Source organism: Cydia splendana, chromosome 8 (genome assembly GCF_910591565.1).
Source record: "Cydia splendana chromosome 8, ilCydSple1.2, whole genome shotgun sequence".
Taxonomy (NCBI): domain Eukaryota; kingdom Metazoa; phylum Arthropoda; class Insecta; order Lepidoptera; family Tortricidae; genus Cydia; species Cydia splendana.
Genome location: NC_085967.1, coordinates 23,072,007 through 23,099,915, shown reverse-complemented (window position 1 = coordinate 23,099,915; position 27,909 = coordinate 23,072,007). Strand labels below are relative to the sequence as shown.

General features: G+C 41.4%; 2 protein-coding genes across 2 annotated transcripts in view; both read left to right on the top strand.

The window, feature by feature from the left end:
• LOC134793010 (peroxisomal acyl-coenzyme A oxidase 3) overlaps nt 1-27,909 on the top strand; it is a 310,171-nt gene that overhangs the window by 125,611 nt on the left and 156,651 nt on the right. The window lies entirely within an intron of this gene.
• LOC134793018 (TNF receptor-associated factor 4) overlaps nt 1-27,909 on the top strand; it is a 115,391-nt gene that overhangs the window by 8,377 nt on the left and 79,105 nt on the right. Inside the window, exon 2 of the mRNA XM_063764542.1 lies at nt 7,471-7,522. Coding sequence (XP_063620612.1) covers nt 7,471-7,522 — 52 coding nt within the window. The remainder of the gene's footprint in view (nt 1-7,470; nt 7,523-27,909) is intronic.

The window sequence follows — 27,909 nt, the reverse complement described above, 5'->3', positions numbered from 1 at the left end:
ATAATACTTAGGTACTTACTTAATTCGATTTGGCGATTTCGTAGAAAAAATGTGACGTCACACTAGGGGGGAGGGGTTTGCCAAATGTGACCAAATGTGACAAGGGGGGGGGGGGAGGGGTCAAAAAACCTAGAAATTCGTGTGATGTAATTAATGGATGACCCCTTACATTTTACGTGACAGCTACACCATATAAAAATGAACTATCATTCGACGCGAGGGGTATAATAGGTGCATTGGCGACATATGTACCTGTTATGTCTCCAAACTGTCAACGCATCCACTACATATTAAGAGAAGCCAAAACAAATCTGATGACAACTCAACGCATTGTGTACGAGGTTAGCGTCCACGTAACGTGACCGCATACCTGCAGCCCATGCATATGCATGCGACATGCTGTTCACTGGGTTACAACTACCGGCGCCGAGAAACTTGTTTTTCGACAAAAAGTAACACCTTGCTTGACTTATTTCGACTAGTTTCCTAACCAGTCAAAGCAGCTATTTTTTTATGAAACCTTAAAAATTATTTGTTAGAGCCGAGGATCCTCTTTGGGCCACTGAGTTAGTTGGTTAAGTTATGTTGATATTACCGTAAAATGGGGTGAGTTGGGTGAAATTTGACTTTCAAACCTCGATAAAATTTTATTTTTACGTGTGAAAACTGAATGGTGTACATAATAAGTGGTTCGGACGTTTGTATTTTAGTTTGTATTTTATTTTGGGTAGTTCCATTTCATAACTTTGACGATAAAGAGGAAAACCCACCTCACCCCGTAGTGCCTCGTATTTGGGGTGAGAGGGTTTTTCATACAAAGGTGATTTTGGAAGATTGTTGGATCGATTTTTTTTTATTATGAATATTACTATAGCTCCATTTTAAATTGGAATACATTATTTTTGTAGCAGTAGCCTTAAAAACCCATCTCACCCCCCTCTCAATCCTTCTCTCCCCATTCATAACCCATAGCTCCCCGCGAAACCTACTCACCCCGTTTTACGGTACTGTACTGGGGAAAATAGATAGAACTAGGAACGGAGTTTCTTTTGCATCGATAAGAGCATACAGCCCATAATACATAGCAGGTATATAGAGGAAATGACGGAATCCTAGAAGTCTGAAGCGACACGGGTACAGTTGGTTACTGCATCTTTGCATTTATATCTCATTCACCATGATCTCTTATGCAAAGATTTTGCCCACAATATTTGTATGTAAGTTGTTTAACATTACCAGAACAGCTTAGGCATTAGCAATTAGCATGGCCATTGGCCACAGTTAACTCACAAGTCATAATATATACCTTATCGCAAAAACACAAGATCTATAGGTACATGGTCAGTGAAGACTTTTGCTGTCAGTACAGTCAGCATTAATAGTAACGGATAAAACAACGTATACTCTGCCAAATACAGATATATTTTTACAGTTCGCGAACAAAAGAATCTGTCACAGTCTAATCGTTTTACATATACTTAGAGATATCTTTTTTGCTAAGTTATTTTATTAGAGAATGGTAAGCTCATGTGGGGAAAGAGAAACATAAGTTTATTTTCTCAAACATGCAATGAAATATTGATATTATGTTCTTCTTATTAGGCTGGCAAGTATCACGTCTCGGGCGCGGCCAGACGAGAGGTATTTAATGAAATTTCATACAAAGTTGCAGGCCTAGGCCGGGAAGTGGCTCTTTTTTAATTTCCATTTCACAGATATTTGTGACACAGCATCAGCATGGCATTGAGCCATTAAGAAAAAACTATAGGCAGTATTTGCTTTATGGTACGTTTTTCATCGTTAGAGGGTTGTATCTCCTATACCGTGCGTCGTAGAGCAAAAATAATCTAATTTTCATTCCCCTTAAAGGAACCCCTAATTAATATTAAGAAAAAAAACAAGGAACAACAAAAAAGAACAAAAAAATCTTTAGAGGGCTGCATCTTCTAAACCGTGCGTCGTAGCGCAAAAATAATTAAGTTTTCATTCTCCTTTAAGCAACCCCTAATTAATATTAAAAAAAAATCTTTATAGGGCTGTATCTCCTAAATCGTGCGTCGTACCGCAAAAATAATAAAATTCCCCTTAAGGGAATTTTATTCCCCCCTTCCCATTAGGACATGAAACAATCATCATCATCATCATATTTTTGTTATTATTTCATTTCCAGTTTGAGAAAAACACTTTACAAATCTCGGCGTGAAAAGGGGTTGTCGGCCTCATAATAACTATCGGCCCTCAACGTTCGGCCGTCTATTCTATTCGGCCCTATTCCCCTTACTTCCCGGCCTCTATAGTAATGTACTATGTATTTGCTAGAGGCAAGAGAAACGAGGATTCCTTACAGCAAGTGTTTCTCTTACCCCATCTAACCTTAGGGAAGTTACTTTTGATGCTGACTATACCATCTTGGATACATTTAACTCACAATACATAATATACCGTATTGCACAGACATACGGTCTATCAAAAGTGATTCGTGTTGTGCAGTGATTGCAACGCTTGACCCCGCGTTGTATCTCATTGGCACAAATAGCTGGCTCCGGCTATCTTTAGTTTAGCCATTACAATGCAAAGGGAATCGTAAACTTTAAGCACTACAAGCCTTCTAACCTATGGCGTAATTTCTCGAAGGCAGTTATCATACTGACGCCACACGGTTGCGGTGCCAGTGTGAAGGTTTCCTAAGAATGTATAGTCCGAAGACAAATCCTTTATAATTTCAGGATTTTCTACACAGCACAGAACTTGGCACCCATATAGATCTCAATTCTTTTGGCGGCGAGTCAACAACGACACATATTTTTAATATTGAATTTGGGTCTCATTTCACGTTTATGTTTTTGTTGGGATACACTTAAATACTTTGGTGAATAGGTAGAAAACATAAATGCTCGTTTAAACTGTTTAAAAATAATTATCCTTATTTGTAGAAGTTTAAACTTTATAAAACGAACGGTATTTAATTATTAAGCAAACAAATAATATAATACTGTTTATTTTTTATCAAAATCAATAGAAATAATGAATTATTAATTTATATACATTTAGTTCCACACGGCGACGAAGATAATTAAATAATCAACGCACTATGATTAATTGCTCGATTATTAGAACCGCTACTAAATTATGCGGCTCGGTAATTAGTCTTTGTCGTTTGATTAGAAACCAGCGCACGCGCATTATCATGGGTAATTACCAACAACATAATCTCCTATTGGCTATTCCTGTCCTACGCTAGTCTATACCCTGTCTAACATCTTACCCACAATCTAAAACATACTCTATAAACGGTTAACTTAAAGTTTAGAATCGCTTGGCGCGTGCTAAGCTCATAAATACAATGTGGGTATAAAGCAAGGAGATTTTTTCTCAATCATTCGTAATTAGTCGACAATGCGCAGAAAATATACTGTTCTTCTCATTGCTTAAGCCTTATCACTAAAACCAATATTAATTGATCTTAAGAATAGTCACAATCATGTACAGTGAGAGTTCATACAATACTGGTTTGTGTAAAGAGAGTACCATTGACATGAACAGTGGATGCGTGTGTGGATGGTTGGGGGCGTTTTTGCGCATCTCGAACGTTACCGGAACAGTTTTGTTTAATAACCAGTATAATCGACGCAGTGGATCGTGAACGCTGATTTATTGAGGTTTAATGATAGATTTGGTGACAGAGTTTTCCATGTTTATCGACTCGAATGGAGAAGATTGTGGTTTTTCAATTATCGAGTCCAAAGAAGATTATAGTTTTCTATACGGTTAATTTGGCCTATGCCTATTGTATCCTTCTCATCTCAGTGTTTTCCCATTTGCTTCCGAAAGGAGTTCGGGATTTGCTTTTTGGTAACATAATGGGTTTTTATTAAAGCTACTGCCGTCTAACGTTCCAAGTGTTCCAACCCAGAGAGGCTACGCTATTAGAAACAATTGGTAAATATTAGCCTATTAGCCCTGTTTCCTCACAATAATTTTCTTCATCGAAGAGAAAATAGTTAAAAGACTTAAATATCAAATAATATTTCGTACAAAAATGTCAAGAATCGCATATAGGGGCCGGGGTTCGACTTCGAACCCACAAATCCCACAATCTCCATTTTAGAAGCTTTTGCCTTACCAGGCCAGGCCGCAAGCGTTTGCCTTATCGTATTTAATTTAAACTGATTTTGTAAATTACGATATCCTGATTATCTGGTCTTGCCCTGCAGCCGTCATAGGTTTGAAAAAATTGTCCATTCTTACACAAAATTAAATTATAACGGTCAGTATATTGTGGTCTGCAGTTTAGGTCTTCAGTAGACTGCATGACCATGAATGTTATCTAATGGAAACATTGATCCGAAGAATTCGTACCTAAAGCTGTAAAATAAAACTGTATGCGTGTTAATAAAACTTTATAACACTGGTTTAAAATCGCAATACCGACGAAAATCAAAGTTCTTTGTGTTTGTCTATTAGATATTGCCCGATTCGAACTTTACGATACGTCAAGATCTATTAATTGACGTATCTTAAAGTTCGAATCGGGCCGTTTGTATCTACATCTATGTACCTATGTTATATTTATACGTTTTGATAAATGATCATAACAATAGAGCTTTAATTTGGCAAGACAGTGAATAAGACATTTTTAAATAAAGTTCTGACTGCGCAGTGCTATTATCCACATTACTTAATAATTATTAGATGAATCCACCAATGACGATGAAATAATTGTGAAATTTAGTGTTTCTTATCAAATTTAGTAGGTATTTGCATATAAACCCCCAACTGACCGATTTTAAAGACGTTTCAAAATTTTCAAATAACAAAAAACTGTATGTAAACCACCCACAAATATAGATAGGTCAATTCCAATAAGTATTGATTATTCCCTTATGACTGAGGAAATTGATCCAAATTTCGAACGTATTGTGTGGAACGTTGCCATAGGCTTCCTGTCAGTGGAGTTTTCTACAATAGAGTAGCAGTTTTGTTTTGTCCTTCAGTTGATCTCTACATCCTGGTATTAGACTTGCCAAATCTCTTCAGGTTGGATATATTAATGTGCCAATTAAAGTCCAAAGCATTCAAGATATTCACATACATTAACCTCCTTTCAGCGGCGGGCGGATAAAAAGAGGAATAGCGAACATTTTGTTCGTGCGTCTTTCACAAATGCCGTCCATCTTCTATTGGCATAGCGCGCACGCGCATATCCACGCGTTTCGTCAGATAGCGGCAACATTTTTAATTAAAGCAATATTAATATGAATTTCTGCAATTGAAGTAACTATTATTCATTACTAAGACAGAACAATTCAATTATTCCGAAAAAATAAGTTTATTACTTACATTATTGGATTTTGCACGATATTGAAGTCACAAGTTTCCACGCATAGAGTTACACAAAGCTAAGAAGGCAGCGATTTCGATAGTCTACTATTATTTTTTATTCAATAAAGCCCAGTATGGAATGCCTTTGGATGGAATGTTAGATGACAGACGCTTTCGCAAAAATGAGTGCAGCCTACGCTTATTCTTGTTATTCGTTCCCAAGCGGCCCTCAGGTTTCCATGAGCCATTGCAAAAGGCCGGTACAACGCCAGGATGATGATGATGATGTCTGTAACGTCATTCATCATACGAACGCATATTTAATCCATACCTCGACGGGTATTCGCCTCCACAGTCTAGCTAGGGGCGCACGCGCAGGTGCCGGAACCCGCGGCGTCCGTCCGTCCGTCTGTCTGCGTGTTGCGTCCGATGTAATTGTTATCTACTACTCATTAATGGTACAGTCGGCTACTGAAGCGCCCAACTTTAATAAGCGTAGCTCGTGGTCGTGTATAATTTATAACTAAGTAATTAAGCTGAAAACTCTAAAATTAATTGAAATATGTAAATTAATGAAAAGATAAGTTAATTTAGAAACTGCTCACACAATCTCACGAGAATAGAGAAAAGAGAACAGCCGTACAGCTGCCGAATAGTAACACGAAAGCAGTTATGCCCAAGCTGAAACGTAAACGGTTCGCTTGCGCCTTGTGCTCGCTCGGTCAAAATGATGATGGAAGTTCAAGAGAGATTTACAAAGCCTTAAAACCCTACGCAACACAGTAGCCACTTACCTTGTAAAATGTACTCGCGAGCAGCCGTCAAGTTACCGGTGCCTACGCAACATTTTATGATGTATTGTTTACGTTCTTAGTGAGCAAAGGGTGTATCTGCGCGGTGACATCGCTTCAAGTATGTCTGTTTGTCACACAGAAGCTAACATAACTTCATAGCCTAAACCGTGCCTAAGTCAGGGTGAACGGCGTCATTGTTTATTTTCTAACAGCTTTATAATGAACCCTTTAACTGGCGTAAAGGTGTTAGAAATTACGCTTAATTGAAAAAAAGTTGGTTGTACTATTGTAAAAATTCGTGAGCAGGGTTCGTTGGATAACTAAGTATATGAATTGAACCGTGATTCCGTTTTTTTAAGAAATGGCTTGAGCCCAATAATATGTAATTGTGTCAGCGGCAGTACCACCTGGCATCGATTAATATGCCGTCAGTGCGTCAAGCGGCAGCGCGTGCGATAACGACGATCACCGAGATCCAATCATTATTGCTATTAATTGTCCACGTCCATCTATACTTACTCACTTCGCTAGAGGATGTGATGCACAACTATCTACTTACTAGTAGAGAATGTAGAAATACAATTAATATAATTGTAGAGAAGTTATATACCTACCTATGATTAATTTGTATAAAAGAAATAAAATGATTTTACCATTTAAAAAAATTTGGAGAAAACAATTGAATTTTTTTCGATCCCGTGATTTTATGAAATGTCAATTAAGTACTTTTTTTAAATTGGACGCCATTTCAAATTGTTGAATATTTAGTCATTGATCAGTGTTGAAAAAAAAACAACGGGTTGCACTCCGGTAGTGCCGGCAGAACTGAAAACTCAATGAATGTCTGCAGCACTATGTATAATTGAGGTTAACGCCATCTAGCGTTATTTCGTCGCATTACTTGAAACCCCTAAGCACATCACTGTCAGTACTACAGTTATATTAGTACCAGTTTGAGGGAAACTCACTAGGTGGCATTTAAATCAATAAGTAAAGAAAAACTCACTGTAACAGTGTCCGTCACACGTGACGTCACGTCTTACGTCTTACGGTCACGTGACACCTGTTACGAGTTTGTCATTTTTTCCCCGTCACAAAAAGTGCACAGCGCCGCTAAAGAAGTTTTCGCTCGGTGCCATATTGTAACATTTGTAACTGAAATGAAATGAAATGGAAAACTTGTTTCATGAAAATTAAAAAAAACTTATTGCGCATCAATAGACAAGTCATAAGACCCCACAAAGACCCTGAGTAACATGATTAGTTTAATTTTCAATGGGAAATAAGTGGGTATACCTACCTAACTGCAGGACAATGATTAATATTTAATTGGTGTAATATTTGTTTGTTACAGTGAGGGCCTGTTCACGTGCCCCGTGAATGCCTCCCCCGTCGACTACGCTAAGGTAAGTCAATTTATACAATGATTGAATTACATACAACTAGTACTCGCCATATATTTTGAATGTCATACTACTTAAATTAAGTTTCAGAACATTTTTTGTTGTCGATTTTATTTCGTCAGATTTTGATAAAATTTTGAAGGGCTTCTCATTTTGGGCGAATTAAACACGAAATACCAATTTGGGAGTTGGGACAGCAAAAATGTACTTATGTAATATATCCGTTGAGTTTTGAAAACATCATACGTTTTCGTAACTTAGAGGAAATTTTTTAGGACTTACGGTGAACCTATCTAACCACCAAATTTTATTAAAATCTGACGTCAAAGAAAAACTAAAACAAAAAGATGGCCCTTAACAAAAACAGTAACTTACGTTACCTACCGACTTAATGTAATGATATCTGTGATGACTGATAAATTCAATTAGGTAGACGAAATTGCGCCCGCGCGGGTGGTCGCCCGTTGCCCTTGCGGTGCCGCCAGCTGCCGCGAGATGGCGCGCAACACAACAACAATAACCGCCCAAAACCACCGCTTCTGTACCACTTGCTTTATTGCTCGTAAAGGGGTAATTACATACATCCTTTTTCAAAACAGTTTGTGATTAGAAGGACAGAGAAAGTTATATGTTGTGTCCGGCGAAACGAGAGTTATGAAATCAATTCGTCGTTTTCTCCATTGCTGAAGGTCGTGTCCATCCTGTAGCGCTTTGGTGACCTATGTCACCAGTTGTCTCCATTCTGTCCTGTCCTCAGCTTTCTTCATGGTGGTCGTTACTGGGAGGCCAGTCAGGGTAGCAACCTGGTCTGTCCACCGGCTGGGAGATCGGTTAGGTCGTTTTCCATCTACTTTTCCGACCACCGCCAACACCAACCAGTTATTCTAAGTTCTCAGGTTCTCTGCGGGCTCCGCCTATGCCCAAAATATCTAAGAACTCTTTGGTGCTACCAAAATGGAGAGATGTAATATTTAGCCCCCAAAACCACCACTCTCAGTCCAATCGCATTTACTGGTCGTAAACAAACAGTTGGCGTTGTTTGAGTTACGTAAACACTGTTTAATGATTGTAACTGTTCGAGTCGAGTGTGAAGATAAAGTAGGTAGCAAATGAAATAAACATGAAGTTTGGTCTTTCATAGATTGTCAGAATCGGAACCAGACATTTATTGATAAAAACTGTTTAGGAGAAGACAGAAAACCTCAAGAGCTCAGACGAGGACACAGGGTATTTTTTTCACAATTTTCTTATAGGTCGTAAAACTTCTCATTCGCACTTGCATGGTCGTAGCAAGAGTGAAAGGATTAATTAAAAAAAAATAGTGACTAATAGCTTAACAATATGCAGGTTGGTGTATCGTTTTAAGGAATTCTTATTTATAATTATCTATTATTTCACCTCGATCGTCACTTTGATTTGCGAATGTAGTATAGGCTTTTCTACTGACAGTAACATACAAATTACGAGTACGAACGGTATTCCATCAGCGAACAGGGGTACACTACACACGCGCGCTTTTTGCCGGCTGGTGGCGTGGCGTGCGAACCGGCGGAATCCAAATCTGAATCCCCAATCCCCTGAATAATGCAACGTTTCCGAGCGAGCTGCCGCTCTCAGATGATGAAGGCGGTGTCATCGGCTTTTACGACTACATTTATCATTGGCGCAGTTGGCTGATTTATTGTAAAACCTATTGTAAAGACATAGGGTCCTCTGATGGTCAGCTAATGATATTGTCGATGTTAGTGCAATGATTAATACAATCATTGATTATTTGCCTTACTGCAACCGGCCCGTTGATGTTTAGTTAAGGGTGTAATTACAGCGAGTTGTTGTGCATTATGGACGTTGTTTTTCGTGCGCTCTAATCTTAATCGCCGTCGGCTGGCTAGGTGGAACTTGCTCCTGAATACCCTACTCCTACTGCACGTGTGACGTTGTCCAGCCGCGTTGAACGTCTTGCCGAGTCACGTAGGAGAGCTTAGGTCTCTCTTTTCGTAACTAGCGTGTTACGTGTAAGGTTGTTATTCGGTCGATATCTTCTGATTTATTTCCGCTATTATTGAAGATAAAACGTCAAGATGACCTTCTTCCAGCAAGCTCCTTCCAACGTAGGTACATTTAAGTTTAAGTTCATCGAGTTTTAAGCATTATATTATATTATTGGATTGTATACATATAAATGTATAAAAGATATTATTTATTAGTGTAAGTACTTTATTGGACTCGATTGCATAACTTATCAAAAATAACGAAACCTTTTTTTTTCAATGTTTGACGTAAAATTTTACGAATTTTACTTTTAGGTCCCTACTTTGGAAAATAAAAATAATTGTATTATAGCGCCTACCACCACGCCATCTACATATATTGCAAGATTCAACATAACGTAGTTTCATGTCAATACTGTTCGAAAGATGGCGTAACGGTCATACATATGCAGTGGGGCAAGAATTCTAATTTCCTTACAGCTTAATATCACAACGGCTATCAGCATGACATTTCATCTCTACGCTACGTGCCTACATGTACATTTGTATTTTTTGTGGATTTGTAGATCTTGATTTATATATTTAAACACTTAAAAAGTTGTACCTAGTATCGTTAAACATGTTCCGAAGCTTCCATTTTTATTCCGCATAGCAACAGCATTTTACAGACAACTACAGTAAATTCTCAAACGTAAGTACATAATTATACCAGTTACCACCATATTTCACACGTAATTACACAACACCAACTTACCTCTGAAGCTGTCCAAACTCTGAACTAACCTCGCTCCTTGCTAACTCCACTCCATTATAATACAGTAGCGCCACTATTAACCGCACGTCTAAGTTTGTTTCCTTAGTTTGGTCCTTCGAACCGGATAAAACAAAGGAGAGAAACGAAAACAAATCTAAGCGGTTTTTGCTTGTGAAGCTATTAAAAGCAATTATTAATTGGTCATCAATTAAAAATCAATATTACTGGATTAGTTAACCTAAACATGGGGATTTGGCACGCGAGCTGTCGGGTGCGCACCGACCGCATGGGTCGCTGCGGTTGCCGCGCGGAGTTCGCAAATTGCGAGAATCTTTTTCTTTCACTCTAATTACGCCTTAATTGGAATAAAAGAGAAAGATACCCGCAGATTGTTCGCGGTAGGCCCTCTGGCATCGATCGTATGGTTTAGGTTCTGGAATCTGAATTATATTAGATTTAGATACAGAAGCGTCTTTACAAATACATAGATACATTTATTACTACTAAACAATTATCTAGGTCTGTCATTAATAATTTGTCATTTTGGTTTTATGTGTAGATTTATTAAAAAAAAAAACACATATTTGGGGTCAAATTTAAACAGTTTAACCTATCTCCAAACCTACGTATTGAGAATATTGTGATTGGCTTGCAAAATTCTAAAGAAGTTTTATTTCACACAACTCGCAATAAGAAAACACTCTTCATAGTGATGAAGAGTTTTTTCTTATTTTTGTTCAGTTTAGTTCTATTGTGATTAAATAATTCGGATTATGTGTCACATGATTAAATTGCACAACGGGACTTAATCGCGTATTTAAGTTTTAAGATTTAACTCCGACGTTTCGAGGACGGCGTTGTCCTGTCCCTGTGATCTCGGAGAAGACTGGCTAAAGTTGGCATCAACATCTTCTAGCTGCGCAAGTTTTTCGAACTACTCGCACTACCCGTTTATCAGTTTGAACGTTTTGCGCACCAGGGATGTTACTCTGTCGACACACAACACTAACGATATTCGATTTATCGACTGTCGATATTCGTTTCCGCTTACATTGACTAATGACTGTATTCCATGTGGATGAGATCTTAAAACCCTCGTCCCGATTGAAATTGTAATGTTTTTCTATTTCAATGGCTTCCCGCACTTTTCTACTGTATACATAAATAAATACGCGATTAAATCCCGTTGTGCAATTAATCATGTTTAAAAATCGTGAACGTTTAAATTAGTGTTATGTGTCACATGGTCGGACAATCGACAGTCAAGCACCAAGCTACGCTCTTGCACAGATATGATATCATTGATATCTATCTGCATTTATTGTAATTTATCGCGATTGGCTATAAGCAATAAGCAAGGAAATGCGAGAGAAACAAATGAGTATGCATACACAAGACTACTAATGTGCCATCTCGGCTATCTTTGCGCCGACTTTGCATTGTACCGATAGTGCATAAATGTCATAATTTCATAGGACTTGGACTTTTATCATCCTATAGCTGTGCAAAGTTTAAGTAGAGCTAGCCTGATTCTTATCGAATCGTCCCTATAGAAAAAAAACACGTTCTTCAAAAAATTCTAATTCGTACAGCAGTATGCTGTTTCTCTGAAATGCTGTTTAGATTAGGTTAGATTTTTTGCTGATCGTTTACATAGTACCCTACCTTTTCTTATCGCATCATGTCGTCGCCGCGCGACCCCATACGGTCGGCGCGCACCCGACTAATGCGTTTGCGCATTCGTGTCACTCACCTCTCGAAACGACCTTGCAATGCTAACCAGTCACGCGACGCGCCCGTCCCGCTCTAACCCACCGCGTCGACATAGCGTCGTCTCGCACTGACCGCACACCGGTCTGGTAGCATGGCGCTCGCGCACCTTTGTGCTATGGAGCAAAAGGGTCGTAGTGTTAGTTCAACAGGTGAATTGTAGATGGCGTTAGTCAGTGGTCGATGTTAGATAATCTTGGAATTATACAGTGGGGTTGGCTTTTCCAAGTATTTTACAGATAGCGCCAGCGTAGGTTTTACCATGCATAAGGAAACGTACGTGAACTGTAGAGGGCAGCACTTGCCTTGGCGTGAAGTATCAATGTACAGTTTATGTTTCCGATTCAGGCCACAAGATGGCAGACCCTCCAACGCGCGGGACCGTGGACCGGCTCCACGACGACCTAAGAGAACGCCGATTTTTTAATGTTACCAATGACAAAAATAAATAAACTTAAACTTTACCTGTAAATCCTACGAATTGTGTCTAGATATTGCTTTTTTGGAATTTTATAGCTTTTATGGGTAAAACCTTTGTTAGCGCCATCTATAGAAACCTTTGACATTTGCTAACGACATTGAAACAAATGTTTGAAAGGATAGATCGAGTAATTTAATCTTGAATCTCGTCCTCTTCTTCCTGAATAAGGGTTTCCTGTACCTAAATTACAATCTCCGCCATATTGTAGAAGTTTCAGGCCGGTTTACGCATTCTTACCAAATTAGTGTTTTTAGGGTTCCGTACCCAAAGGGTAAAACGGGACCCTATTACTAAGACTTCGCTGTCCGTCCGTCCGTCCGTCCGTCCGTCCGTCCTTCCGTCCTTCCGTCCTTCCGTCCTTCCGTCCTTCCGTCCTTCCGTCCTTCCGTCCGTCCGTCCGTCCGTCCGTCCGTCCGTCCGTCCGTCTGTCTGTCACCAGGCTGTATCTCACGAACCGTGATAGCTAGACAGTTGAAATTTTCACAGATGATGTATTTCTGTTGCCGCTATAACAACAAACTAGTTTTGTGCGTTGTGCGCGGGGCCCGAGGGCCCCGCGGTCTTCTTGTTGTTGTTTTGTTGTTGTATTGTTGTTGGTGCTGTTGTTTGTGCTGTTGTTATGTTGTTGTTGTTGTTGGTGCTGTTGTTTGTGCTGTTGTAAAAGGAAATGAAGTTGTACTTTTGCTATGACGAAAAGATCCGCGTGCGAGCACTTCATTCCCGCAGCTCGGCCTTCGGCCTCGCTTGCATGGGAAATCTAAAGGGACGCTCCGGGCCTTCGGCCCTACGCGGAGCTCGGCCTTCGGCCTTCGCTGGGTTTCGAAGCTCAGCGTCGGGCCTTCGGCCCGCCGCTTCGCTTATTAAAATACTTGGAGGGTTGGTTTTGCTTTGGGGGGTAAGCGGGAAGTTGGAGCTTAAACACGACCCAATAGTAAAAGTGTCTTGACAACCTCACGTCGGGCCTACGGCCTTCGGCCTTCGGCCCGCCGTTTCGCTTGTCTAAGACACTTTTCCTATTGGGTCGTGTTTAAGCTCCAACTTCCCCCTCTCGTGTGACGCTTCGGGCCTTCGGCCCTACGCGGAGCTCGGCCTTCGGCCTTCGCGAGCCTCGACGCTTCGCCGTCGGGCCTTCGGCCCGCCGGCTCCGCTTATCAAGACAGTTGACTTGGTAGAACGCTTGAGAGCACTTCATTCCCGCAGCTCGGCCTTCGGCCTCGCGTGCATGGGAAATCTAAAGGGACGCTCCGGGCCTTCGGCCCTACGCGGAGCTCGGCCTTCGGCCTTCGCTGGGTTCCGAAGCTCAGCGCCGGGCCTTCGGCCCGCCGCTTCGTTTATTAAAACACTTGGAGGGTTGGTTTTGCTTTGGGGGGTAAGCGGGAAGTTGGAGCTTAAACACGACCCAATAGTTAAAGTGTCTTGACAACCTCACGTCGGGCCTACGGCCTTCGGCCTTCGGCCCGCCGTTTCGCTTGTCTAAGACACTTTTCCTATTGGGTCGTGTTTAAGATCCAACTTCCCCCTCTCGTGTGACGCTTCGGGCCTTCGGCCCTACGCGGAGCTCGGCCTTCGGCCTTCGCTAGCCTCGACGCTTCGCCGTCGGGCCTTCGGCCCGCCGGCTCCGCTTATCAAGACAGTTGGCTTGGTAGAACGCTTGGGAGCACCGCATTCACGCAGCTCGGCCTTCGGCCTCGCGTTTTGGGAGTCGGGGTGAAGGCTCCGGGCCTGACGGCCCGTCGCCGGGTCGGCCTTCGGCCTCCCGGCCTGAAGCTCGCCCTTCGGGCTCGCTCAACACCGGTTTTGTATAGGATTTTGCTTTGTTCGTCATTCCCGCGGCGAGGCCTTCGGCCTCGCCCAAAATTACTGGGGTTTAGGCACGCGTGGACATTCGGGGTGAAGCTCCGGGCCTGACGGCCCGTCGCGGGGTCGGCCTGCGGCCTCCCGGCCTGAAGCTCGCCCTTCGGGCTCGCTTAACCTACTTGGAAATTTGTTTTTGCTCGTATCTTCCGCCATTTTGGATTTTTCCAAAAATTTTTTTTCACATGGTAATCTCGGGCCCCCAGGCTCGCCGCATGCCAAATCTCAACGCGCTCGGACCAACTTGAAAAAAAAAAAAAAAAAAAGTCGGCCATTTTGAAAAATTTCAAATGCAGTTTTATTTCTCTCGGGGCCCTCTATGACATTTGGTCGAGCACCCCCCACCTATCAGGCGCCGTTTAAAAGTTGCCATACAAAATAAAAGTGGCCATTTTTTCCGCCATCTTGGATTTTTTCGAAAAATTTTTTTTTCATACGAATCTAGAGGACCCCGAGATTCCGTGACCAAAATTTCAGCGCGCTAAGACAAACTTGAAAAAACGACAAAAAAAAAAGTCGGCCATTTTGAAAAAAAAATGGCGGCGTCAAAAACTGCCAGGGTCCCTCTATGACATTTGGTCGAGCACCCCCCCTCTACCTCTTACCGTTTAGCCGGGCCGTCAAACATTTTTCTGGATTTCCACTTGTCCAGAATATCCATATTTTTCTGGACCTACATTTTTGGCCCTCTATACGAATCAGTTTTTTTTTTTAACCCAACCCTTCTAGTTGCCAAATAAAACGTATACATGAGAAATCAGTCGTATTGTAGCTATATATATTATTAACTAGTTTTGTGCGTTGTGCGCGGGGCCCGAGGGCCCCGCGGTCTTTTTGTTGTTGGTGCTGTTGTTGGTGCTGTTGTTTGTGCTGTTGTTGGTGTTGTTGTTGTTGTTGGTGCTGTTGTTTGTAGTTTTGTGCGTTGTGCGCGGGGCCCGAGGGCCCCGCGGTCTTTTTGTTGTTGGTGCTGTTGTTGGTGCTGTTGTTTGTGCTGTTGTTGGTGTTGTTGTTGTTGTTGGTGCTGTTGTTTGTGCTGTTGTAAAAGGAAATGAAGTTGTACTTTTGCAAGAAAGAAAAGGTCCGCATGCGAGCACTTCATTCCCGCAGCTCGGCCTTCGGCCTCGCGTGCTTGGGAACTCTTAAGGGACGCTCCGGGCCTTCGGCCCTACGCGGAGCTCGGCCTTCGGCCTTCGCTGGGTTTCGAAGCTCAGCGTCGGGCCTTCGGCCCGCCGCTTCGCTTATTAAAACACTTGGAGGGTTGGTTTTGCTTTGGGGGGTAAGCGGGAAGTTGGAGCTTAAACACGACCCAATAGTAAAAGTGTCTTGACAACCTCACGTCGGGCCTACGGCCTTCGGCCTTCGGCCCGCCGTTTCGCTTGTCTAAGACACTTTTCCTATTGGGTCGTGTTTAAGCTCCAACTTCCCCCTCTCGTGTGACGCTTCGGGCCTTCGGCCCTACGCGGAGCTCGGCCTTCGGCCTTCGCTAGCCTCGACGCTTCGCCGTCGGGCCTTCGCTATATATATTATTAACTAGTTTTGTGCGTTGTGCGCGGGGCCCGAGGGCCCCGCGGTCTTTTTGTTGTCGGTGCTGTTGTTGGTGCTGTTGTTTGTGCTGTTGTTGGTGTTGTTGTTGTTGTTGGTGCTGTTGTTTGTGCTGTTGTAAAAGGAAATGAAGTTGTACTTTTGCTATGACGAATAGATCCGCGTGCGAGCACTTCATTCCCGCAGCTCGGCCTTCGGCCTCGCTTGCATGGGAAACCTAAAGGGACGCTCCGGGCCTTCGGCCCTACGCGGAGCTCGGCCTTCGGCCTTCGCTGGGGTTCGAAGCTCAGCGTCGGGCCTTCGGCCCGCCGCTTCGCTTATTAAAACACTTGGAGGGTTGGTTTTGCTTTGGGGGGTAAGCGGGAAGTTGGAGCTTAAACACGACCCAATAGTAAAAGTGTCTTGACAACCTCACGTCGGGCCTACGGCCTTCGGCCTTCGGCCCGCCGTTTCGCTTGTCTAAGACACTTTTCCTATTGGGTCGTGTTTAAGCTCCAACTTCCCCCTCTCGTGTGACGCTTCGGGCCTTCGGCCCTACGCTGAGCTCGGCCTTCGGCCTTCGCTAGACAGTTGACTTGGTAGAACGCTTGGGAGCACTTCATTCACGCAGCTCGGCCTTCGGCCTCGCGTGCTAGCGCATGCGTAAGGGACGCTCCGGGCCTTCGGCCCTACGCGGAGCTCGGCCTTCGGCCTTCGCGAGCCTCGACGCTTCGCCGTCGGGCCTTCGGCCCGCCGGCTCCGCTTATCAAGACAGTTGGTTTGTAGAACGCTTGGGAGCACCGCATTCACGCAGCTCGGCCTTCGGCCTCGCGTTTTGGGAGTCGGGGTGAAGGCTCCGGGCCTGACGGCCCGTCGCCGGGTCGGCCTTCGGCCTCCCCGCCCTGAAGCTCACCCTTCGGGCTCGCTTAACACAGTTTTTGTATAGGATTTTGCTTTGTTCGTCATTCCCGCGGCGAGGCCTTCGGCCTCGCCCAAAATTACTGGGGTTTGGGCACGCCTGGACATTCGGGGTGAAGCTCCGGGCCTGACGGCCCGTCGCGGGGTCGGCCTGCGGCCTCCCGGCCTGAAGCTCGCCCTTCGGGCTCGCTTAACCTACTTGGAAATTTGTTTTTGCTCGTATCTTCCGCCATTTTGGATTTTTCCAAAAAATTTTTTTCACATGGTAATCTTGGGCCCCCAGGCTCACCGCATGCCAAATCTCAGCGCGCTCGGACCAACTTGAAAAAAAAAAAAAAAAAAGTCGGCCATTTTGAAAAAATTTAAATGCAGTTTTATTTCTCTCGGGGCCCTCTATGGCATTTGGTCGAGCACCCCCCACCTATCGCGCGCCGTTTAAAAGTTGCCATACAAGATAAAAGTGGCCATTTTTTCCGCCATCTTGGATTTTTTCGAAATTTTTTTTTTCATACGAATCTAGAGGACCCCGAGATTCCGTGACCAAAATTTCAGCGCGCTAGGACAAACTTGAAAAAACGACAAAAAAAAAAGTCGGCCATTTTGAAAAAAAAATGGCGGCTCCAAAAACTGCCCAGGGTCCTCTATGACATTTGGTCGAGCACCCCCCCACTATGTCTTACCGTTAAGCCGGGCCGTCAAACATTTTTTTCGTTTTCCACTTGTCCAGAAAATCCATATTTTTCTGGACCTACATTTTCGGCCCTCTATACGAATCTACTTTTTTTTTTAACCCATGTGCTACAGTTTACAAATAAAACAGGTACATGAGAAATCAGTGGGTTTGTAGCTATATATATTATTAACTAGTTTTGTGCGTTGTGCGCGGGGCCCGAGGGCCCCGCGGTCTTCTTGGTGTTGGTGCTGTTGTTTGTGCTGTTGTTTGTGCTGTTGTTATGTTGTTGTTGTTGTTGGTGCTGTTGTTTGTGCTGTTGTAAAAGGAAATGAAGTTGTACTTTTGCTATGACGAAAAGATCCGCGTGCGAGCACTTCATTCCCGCAGCTCGGCCTTCGGCCTCGCTTGCATGGGAAATCTAAAGGGACGCTCCGGGCCTTCGGCCCTACGCGGAGCTCGGCCTTCGGCCTTCGCTGGGTTTCGAAGCTCAGCGTCGGGCCTTCGGCCCGCCGCTTCGCTTATTAAAACACTTGGAGGGTTGGTTTTGCTTTGGGGGGTAAGCGGGAAGTTGGAGCTTAAACACGACCCAATAGTAAAAGTGTCTTGACAACCTCACGTCGGGCCTACGGCCTTCGGCCTTCGGCCCGCCGTTTCGCTTGTCTAAGACACTTTTCCTATTGGGTCGTGTTTAAGCTCCAACTTCCCCCTCTCGTGTGACGCTTCGGGCCTTCGGCCCTACGCGGAGCTCGGCCTTCGGCCTTCGCGAGCCTCGACGCTTCGCCGTCGGGCCGTCGGCCCGCCGGCGCCGCTTATCAAGACAGTTGACTTGGTAGAACGCTTGAGAGCACTTCATTCCCGCAGCTCGGCCTTCGGCCTCGCGTGCATGGGAAATCTAAAGGGACGCTCCGGGCCTTCGGCCCTACGCGGAGCTCGGCCTTCGGCCTTCGCTAGCCTCGACGCTTCGCCGTCGGGCCTTCGGCCCGCCGGCTCCGCTTATCAAGACAGTTGGTTTGTAGAACGCTTGGGAGCACCGCATTCACGCAGCTCGGCCTTCGGCCTCGCGTTTCGGGAGTCGGGGTGGAGGCTCCGGGCCTGACGGCCCGTCGCGGGGTCGGCCTTCGGCCTCCCGGCCTGAAGCTCGCCCTTCGGGCTCGCTTAACACAGTTTTTGTATAGGATTTTGATTAGTTCGTCATTCCCGCGGCGAGGCCTTCGGCCTCGCCCAAAATTACTGGGGTTTGGGCACGTTTGGACATTCGGGGTGAAGCTCCGGGCCTGACGGCCCGTCGCGGGGTCGGCCTGCGGCCTCCCGGCCTGAAGCTCGCCCTTCGGGCTCGCTTAACCTACTTGAAAATTTGTTTTTGCTCGTATCTTCCGCCATTTTGGATTTTTCCAAAAAATTTTTTTCTCATGGTAATCTTGGGCCCCCAGGCTCGCCGCATGCCAAATCTCAGCGCGCTCGGACCGACTTGAAAAAAAAAAAAAAAAAAAGTCGGCCATTTTGAAAAAATTTAAATGCAGTTTTATTTTTCTCGGGGCCCTCTATGACATTTGGTCGAGCACCCCCCACCTATCACGCGCCGTTTAAAAGTTGCCATACAAGATAAAAGTAGCCATTTTTTCCGCCATCTTGGATTTTTTCGAAATTTTTTTTTTCCATACGAATCTAGAGGACCCCGAGATTCCGTGACCAAAATTTCAGCGCGCTAGGACAAACTTGAAAAAACGTCAAAAAAAAAAGTCGGCCATTTTGAAAAAAAAATGGCGGCTCCAAAAACTGCCCAGGGTCCTCTATGACATTTGGTCGAGCACCCCCCCTCTACCTCTTCCCGTTTAGCCGGGCCGTCAAACATTTTTCTGGATTTCCACTTGTCCAGAAAATCCATATTTTTCTGGACCTACATTTTCGGCCCTCTATACGAATCAGTTTTTTTTTTTAACCGAACCCTTACAGTTCTCAAATAAAACATCTATATATGAAATGAGTGATTCTTGTAGCTATATATATTATTAATACTAAAAACAGAATAAAATAAAGATTTAAATGGGGCTCCCATACAACAAACGTGATTTTTGACCAAAGTTAAGCAACGTCGGGAGTGGTCAGTACTTGGATGGGTGACCGTTTTTTTTTGCTTTTTTTTTTCGTTTTTTTTTTGCATTATGGTACGGAACCCTTCGTGCGCGAGTCCGACTCGCACTTGCCCGGTTTTTTTTTATAAATTAGAATATATCTATGTACCTATTAGTACGATAATGTGAATAAAACGTTAAATAAATAAATAATAATTTCACAAGGGTGTTTCTTGATGGGAAATCATTCAACTTATTTCTCCAAAACCATTACATTCTTCGAAATTTAGAAAAAGTGTTAGGTTAAGGTTAGGTAATTAGGTTGCGTGAGGTTAGATGGCATAGAATACTCGTACTCTTTATTGGCACACCTCAGCAAAAGATACAGCTTAAAGAAAAACAATCAATTAAAGATAGAGGCAGACAACAGGCGGTCTTATCGCTAAAGAGCGATCTCTACCAGACAACCTTGTTAGATTTGTGATTGTGCTGTGTTTTTTCTTTATTTCTTTTGAATCTTCTTTAGTTAATACGAATTAAAAATTAGTTACTCTGCCTTTGGCGTTATATATAGGTATAGTAGAAGAGTGGTAACCACCAATTGTTTTTGTTAATCCGTATTTACCTTGCACGAATGCGCTAAACGCGCAGCCGTCAGGGAGGAGTGGAGGCGAGCCGTCAAACGTGTCACAAAGGGAGACTTCCAATGATGACCACGACCGCTCTGTCAAGAGTGTCCCGATCAAGAAGAAGATTTACTGGTGAGAACCTTGAATTAGCTTTTTGTAGCACATTCATAAAACCTAAGACATTATAATACAACAGCTGTTGGATCTCCGAATAGTAATATATAAATAAATTTGTGACCCTTCTGAAAATTTGAGGGTTTATGAAAAACACTTTCGGTACTATGACTATGACTACGGTTTATTTGTATGATGATACAGATATTTGTTCCTGAGTCATGGTTGTTTTCTATGTATTTAAGTATTTATATATTATATATATCGTTGTCTGAGTACCCACAACACAAGCCTTCTTGAGCTTACCGTGGGGCTTAGTCAATTTGTGTAAGAATGTCCCTATAATATTTATTTTATTTTTTATTTATTTATGACATTTTGGCAAATTAAACTTTGGATCTAAAATTCTTCTGAATTATGATGAGTAACAGCTATAAATCCTAGCCATGACCAGCAACACTTTGTACTCTCTGATGATCGGTGGACCTTATGTTTCTGTAATAAGTTTTTTAATAAAGGCGTTGGATGAATGTAACATACCTTAAGTATAGCCTGTAGTAAAGTTGTAAGACTTGTAGGTAAGTGTCCGGTTTGCTCAATAGCCCGGCAGCTGCGCGGGCGCAGGTCGTGAGAACCTGCGCGGCTGATCATTGGCTGATTGTGACTGATCGAGTTGGATCGGATCGGATCCGATCGGACATATTGCGGATTAAGTGGTTCACTGTTGTTGGTAGCTCTACGTGATACTGATCTAATATTTTGGGTTTTTTTCTTGCATCTTAACATTCTTTACCGGTTTGGTCACACCAGGAAAAACTCGTAGAAGCGAGAACGAAAGCAGAAAATCGGTGAAAAAGCGAAGACAAAGCGAAAGTGATCCTAGAGAGCCTCTTGGTTAAAGCACGTTTTGTGTTCTTTCTTTAAAATAGATAACTGCGAATGATATAAGTCCTTTTGTGTAATTTTTCGAAGAGCATTGCTCGGTATTCTTATATATAATAGTCGCCTAAAACGGAATCCTTTTTTCTTAATCTTATACGCAACCTACATAAATAGGCCACCTCGTCAGCATCGTTAAGGTACTTGCTTGCATGTATTCTTCTCGACTGCATATGATATTCTTATTACAGCTTCCTTTTCTAAAAGGTCAACAGACCTTCAAACCCATCTCAGACCCCAGTAGTAAAAAACCCATTATATAGTACAAGCCCAGATGTCGCGGGTATTCAATATTCCACGTTCCTCCGCCTCGGCTTTGTTTACGGATATTTGCATCAAAAAGGACCCGTTTTATGTTCAATAAAGCCTTGAATATAGTCAATTTGGGGATGAGGTCACTGATCTATCTCAACTAGGGGTGGGATAGATTGGTCTTTTTTTGACCCCTAAGATAGGGTTTATGAGGAGTAGACTGATGCTAGTCATAAACTGTCTTCATATAGGAATTTCTAAAAGTTGGAACTGTTGTGGGAAACATGTGGATAATTTAATGGAAATTTCTATTTCGAAAACGGAAAGTTACAATCTTCATACAAAAATATGAGAAGAAAAGAAACCTTTCTCCATGTGGAAATTCCTTTAGATATCTACATTACCTACGAGCTACGTCTGTAAAATGTAAAATGCCGTTGAAATACGTTTCTCCGTACCTACCTATTATATGTACCTACTAAGATCTTTGTTTCTTTTGTTAGAAAAAAAGCAAAATAGTATTCACTGATTTAAAATTTCACGATTATTAAACATTATCAAACTACACAACGGGACTTAATCGCGTATTTAAGTTTTAAGATTTACCTCCGACGTTTCGAGGACGGCGTTGTCCCCGTGGTCTCGGAGAAGACAGTCTTCTCCGATAATGCATCTTGATAATGCAAAATAGTATTATTATTTATTATACGACCTAGATCTAGATAATAAAAATCTTTTTTAGTAAATAATGAATTTGGAAATATCTACATACATATAAAAATATGACATATTTTATTTTATGTCTATTCAAGTAATCAACTAAGGATATTTGACACAATTAGAGAATTGGACAAAGAAAATTAAATGATTAGGTAAGTGCATTGAAGTAACATACAAAGTTGAGTGCGAGGATAGCGAGAATGAGTATGAGGATGCGGCGCGCGCGCATCTCTAGCACAGATTAATCTATAATTTGAGTGACAAAGGGCGGAATGTGACGTGAATACACGTCCGTCCACGTCCGAAGATGGCTGATAGCATTCACATTGTAATGACTAATATTATTATATTAGTCGCTTTTGTACGATTTAGAAGTTTCACTGTCTACCACTAATCTTAGTTTTAAGTTTATCACGAATAAAATGCTTGATTCTGATTCTTTTTGGACATTTGAGCAGAGTTGTAAAGGAAATATGTAGCCCCGGCTTGCCTATGGATATGTTTGACGCGCCGCCACTGGTACCTACATATAATTTTAGATTCTTTACGTTAAATATGTCCTTCCACTAATCTACCATCATTGCCACCCGTATTAAATATAATACCTTAGATTTTATCAATTTTAAAGTAGATAATGATCTCATCAAATTATTTTCATTTGACGTCTATTATTATAATTCAGTTGTGATATGAAACCAGTTAAGCAATCCAACAATAAATAAAACATCCCCAGAACAGATTATCAAAATATCATGTTCCCTCAAAAACCCCTTTCAATCCCACATTAGAATATTCTCTGGACGTGTTTTCACGCTCCGCCGACAGACAACACCACAAAAGACGTCATGATGCCCATCGGGGTGTAGTGTGCACTGTGCATCAAAAGTTATCTATTCTTATTGTGGATCGGGTTCCTTTTCTATGAGTTTGATTTAAATTTTAATATCCGTGTGAATGTACCTACCATCACAGTTAACGAATAATTTATACGTATAACTTATCGCAAAGACATATATTATGAGGGCGACAAAACACCTAAGGTAAGCATTTCTTCATATGAGAGTCTGTGCGGAAAGAGAAGAGTCGTGGAATATAAGCGAGCTGTTTCCGCACAGACTCTAGTACTTAAGTAGTAACATTTTTTGTTGTATAAAATAGTTATACGCAGCAATTCGGTTCCCGGTTGTGAGTGACCTGTTTTTAAAATAATTATTAAATGTTCGAGTCTCCTACATCTATAGTCATTTTTCACAGACTATTCTATGCATTTGTATGGACTAATCACCCTTTCATAATGTTAACTGATTACTCATTACCTTCTAATCTAATAATATATACATGTAATTTATGGATAAAGATTTAACAAATAAACTAGACCGTCAAAGCTTGATCCTTGCTATGAATAATGGCTCTCAAGTATCAACTAATGGTAAAGAAAATTTCAATAGATTGACACAGGTATATTAAAACGGTGTAATTATGGCGATATTTCAAGGTACGGGCGATATATTTTATATTACGTATATCGAGTGTAACAATGGCGGTAATATATTAAGGAGAATATATCAAATTGTCACATAATGCTTCAAGATGCGCGCGCGCCGCTGTCGGTACCGCTAGGGTTGCATCATGCCATCTCTACAGTTATTATACTATAATAATATAGATGGTACTCGTACTTTCGCTCTCAAAAAGGGTAATGATAAATATAGACTTTTTAAGGCGATTATACGCAATTTTTATATTATTTAAGATAAAAAATATATATATTTAATTCCTTCTTAATTCTTTACTGCGGAGCTTCTGCTTCCGTCCGCGAGAAATACCTACCGTCCACAGGAGCGTATTTTTCTTCGACCTTAAGAAATAGAGCCCATTTGCCTTTGACTGCTGAAACTGAAGATAAAAGCCATCGCTGCTTTATCGATGAAGTTTACAATCGTGTACCTACTATTGTTTGAAAAAAGCGCTCGTGTACGGAATTTCCCGCAGACGGATTTGGCCGCATTGACTTTACATCAAACACGTACCGAGGCCAATTTGAATGTGCATCTGACATCAAACCCTTTTTGAGAAACACGTTCGTATTGACCTTCAGCTTTTCTTAATTTTTACATTATTTTCTAATGTAGGTAATAAAATCTAATAAAAGCGTTCACAAACTATCAAATGAACAAATCTAATTGCCAAACCGAAGTTGACTTGAATTAAAACATTAATACTGCTCTGTGGTGACAGCCCTAGCCTACCTATCTAGGTAATAATAATCCATCATGGCCGCTTACTGATGCTGTGGCTTATCGCAGCTTTAGATGAGGCCGGTCAAAGGTTCCCGTAATTCCTTCGGAAAGTACCCGTAGGTACCAGCCGCATTACTTTTAGATCTAGATCGTTTTAAATGTAAGTACATTTGTGTTTGAGTTTATTGTCATACAAGTGTGTAGCTTTTCTAACATTAAACGTCATTTTAGGAAACTTGTTACCTGTACACTTGTACAGGCTAATTTCAGACAAATTTTGAGGAACAAATTGTTTATACTATATGTATATATAGGTCTACTGTTTAACTGATGAGGCAGTTCGAAAACATGTTACGATGGTCAGCTACGGATGGATTGGTTGGAGCTTGACTGCATGAAGCTGATTTGCATTATTAACCGACTTCAATTTCATAGAAGGAGGTGGTTCTGTATTCGGTTGTGGATATTATTTATTTTTTTCTTAAGAAAGAGAAAATGTTATAGTAATTTAGTCTCTCAGCTACCTTCTACTAGAAAATGACCGTGCAACTGCTTTACCGACCACCTGAGATAATTGGTCGACCTATAACTTAACAGTGCAGCATCAGTGTGGAAATCGGTAGATCGGTACACAATGTAAATGTCCTATTATTAAAAGTTATTTATCTTTCCCATCAAAAACTATTTAATCTCAAAGCAGAATACGTTCGTTAGTTGTATCATAATAGCCGCATGTGACACGAGGTGACCTATGACGTCACACGTGATTTACAGTCGATGCACGAGATAAATATGTAGTTAAGCCGACAGGAATGTGTCTGTCAAAGAACAATGTTCATACATTCCGTAGGGTTCCGTGCACAGCTTAAGAGGACATAGGTACCTAATTATTCTACCTACAAATAATATGATATCGAATACTGGTACTACATTGGAAAGATGGAATTGGGGATAGGTATAAGTACCTACTTATAAAATAATTTGGTACCTATGAAATAAGAACAATTTAATTAAGTAATGTCATAATGTTTGTGCCGCTGATCGACGGGTCTCAACGGGTCGGGTGTCATTAGGTACGGGTTAAGTATGTGTACAAAACACGAGTTAACTTTGCTCTCCCTCTAAATAGTAACTATTGCTAGTCAATTAATTGACCGAAGCGAAGCGAAGGTCTACGTTTTGACTCGGGCATTTTGCTTTCGTATGTCCGGATGTTCTCCTCTACAGGTCGCAATTCTTAACCGATTCTCGTGAAATTTTGTGACCGAATTTTATGACTAAATAAAAATTTTTTGTCAATCCGGTTTTTGGAAATTTTTAAAAATGGCGGAGTCGTGATACCTGGCGCCTAAACAAATAGTCGTATCGATATCATAAGACTTTTTTCTTTTTGAGACATGTTTACAGAGTTAATAGCAAAAAATGCAGAAAAAAATTATCGCTGGTTTAGGCGGTATTTAGATATTTAATTTTAACTAATTTTAATTTGAGAAGGAGTAGCTAAATTTCGTCAACCCATCTAAGAACTATTTGGCTCAGTTTGTAAACGTTCGCTTTTTCTGTTTGCACAGAGGGTCTGGGTTCGATCCCCAGTAATTGTATGCTGGGATATTATAACTTTTTGTATTTTTTTACACATAAATTTCGTATTGTTTTTCTTTAATTTACTATACACCGTGTTTTTATTGAATTCCGTTAACTTCGGGGTATAGTTAAGTACGTTTATAAGAACTAAATGGCATAGTTAATTAAAAAAAAAAAATTTTTTTTTGTTTTCTTTTTTGTTTTTTTTTTTTGTTTAAAAAGTAATTAAATGTAGCATATATCGTTGTTGTAACACGGGCATTACATTTAACTCAACCAAACAATTGAAATCTGTGACATATCAATGTCATTTCGTACATCAATCGACCGAGATTGTACTTAAGTTTAGTAGCAAATGTATGAACTCATTCTAAACACTAATCAATATGTAAGCCGGCCCTAAGGCAAGTGTACACGCTTGTAGAGGCCTTATAGTAAAAAAATAAATTATGGATTATCTCCGAAATGGACTTAATTAGAACATCGGTGTCTTTGAGAAAGTTACTTGATTTAAGCTCAGGAATGCACCCTTGAAATTAACGGAAATCAAAAAAAACACGGTGTATTTAAAGCTCTTAGCACCATGTTATTTCAAGCTCTGCTCGCGAGGTCTACAGCTCACAGAGCCACTAGTATTAAAAACAACACAAATAAAAAAAAATGTGGCCATGTCATTCATTCATTGAAATTAGTGAGAATAAACATTATATTTAAATAATTTGGAAAATTATTACAGCTAGTGATAATGAAAAACCGTAGAGGCAGTTGACAGATTCCCGCAGTTAACAAATAATTGTTCTCCCAGATTACACATTCATGATGCACCCTTTCTTAGATTAATCTTATCAATATACACCGTGTTGGTTGACCATATTTAAATTTTGTATCTATAATGCCAGGAAAGGTGATAAAAGGGCGTGTATTTAAGAAAGTTTATACGACGCATACGACCTTTATAAGTAAGAAAGCTCAATAGGGGCTGTCACCCTGCGCAAACGCATGACATGTTACAAACGCTCGCCAAGTGCTGACGGACTGTCGTAACCTACTTCGGCTGATTAATTTTTTTTTGACGATTTTTTTCCTTATACATACCTACCTATTCAGATAAAATTTGGCAGGTTGGAATAGATCCTCATTCTGGGAGGGTTAAATAGGAAATGACCGTCGCCCATGGCCACCCGCAACACCAGACCATAAGATGGACTCCTTGAGCGTTCGCCTCTGATCTGATGTGAGAAATGACAATACGCTTTACGTGAGAAAGGCTGAGCCCGTTACTGTCCGAGTTCTGTGAACTGGGATTATTAGGTTATCTCTTGGAGATCCATCTCGTGTGATATTTATGTTTAAATACGTAACGTTCACTCATCATGACTTGACTTTAAATAGAGTTAACTGTCCGGTATTCGTATCAAATGTATCATTTAAACCATTTAAAAAGACTACGATTAAGTGTGGTTTATGTGAACGAGTTGGAACACTTCAACTTCAACATCAACATTTATTAGCAAATAGGCCACAAGGGCACTTTTATACGTCAACATTGAATTTACATACAAGCAAAAATAATAACAATACATCAACAATTTTATCTTATCTTGCTTTGTTACTACATCACAACTACACATGGTCTAAGATCCCACATATATGGTCGACCTTCACCAATCTGTCTGACGGCTGAAACTATGAAAGAAAATATGTTCCAGGCGGCTTAGCACGGTCGCGTTTTTATCCCTTGTCACCATGCCTGTCACGTTCTAACAACTATGTAAGTGCGAAAGGGACGCGCATAGTGATAGTCGATAAAAATGGAACCGTGCTGAGCCCGCTGGACATAAATAAATAGGGTTGCCTAAAGAAATATGGTCAAGGCTA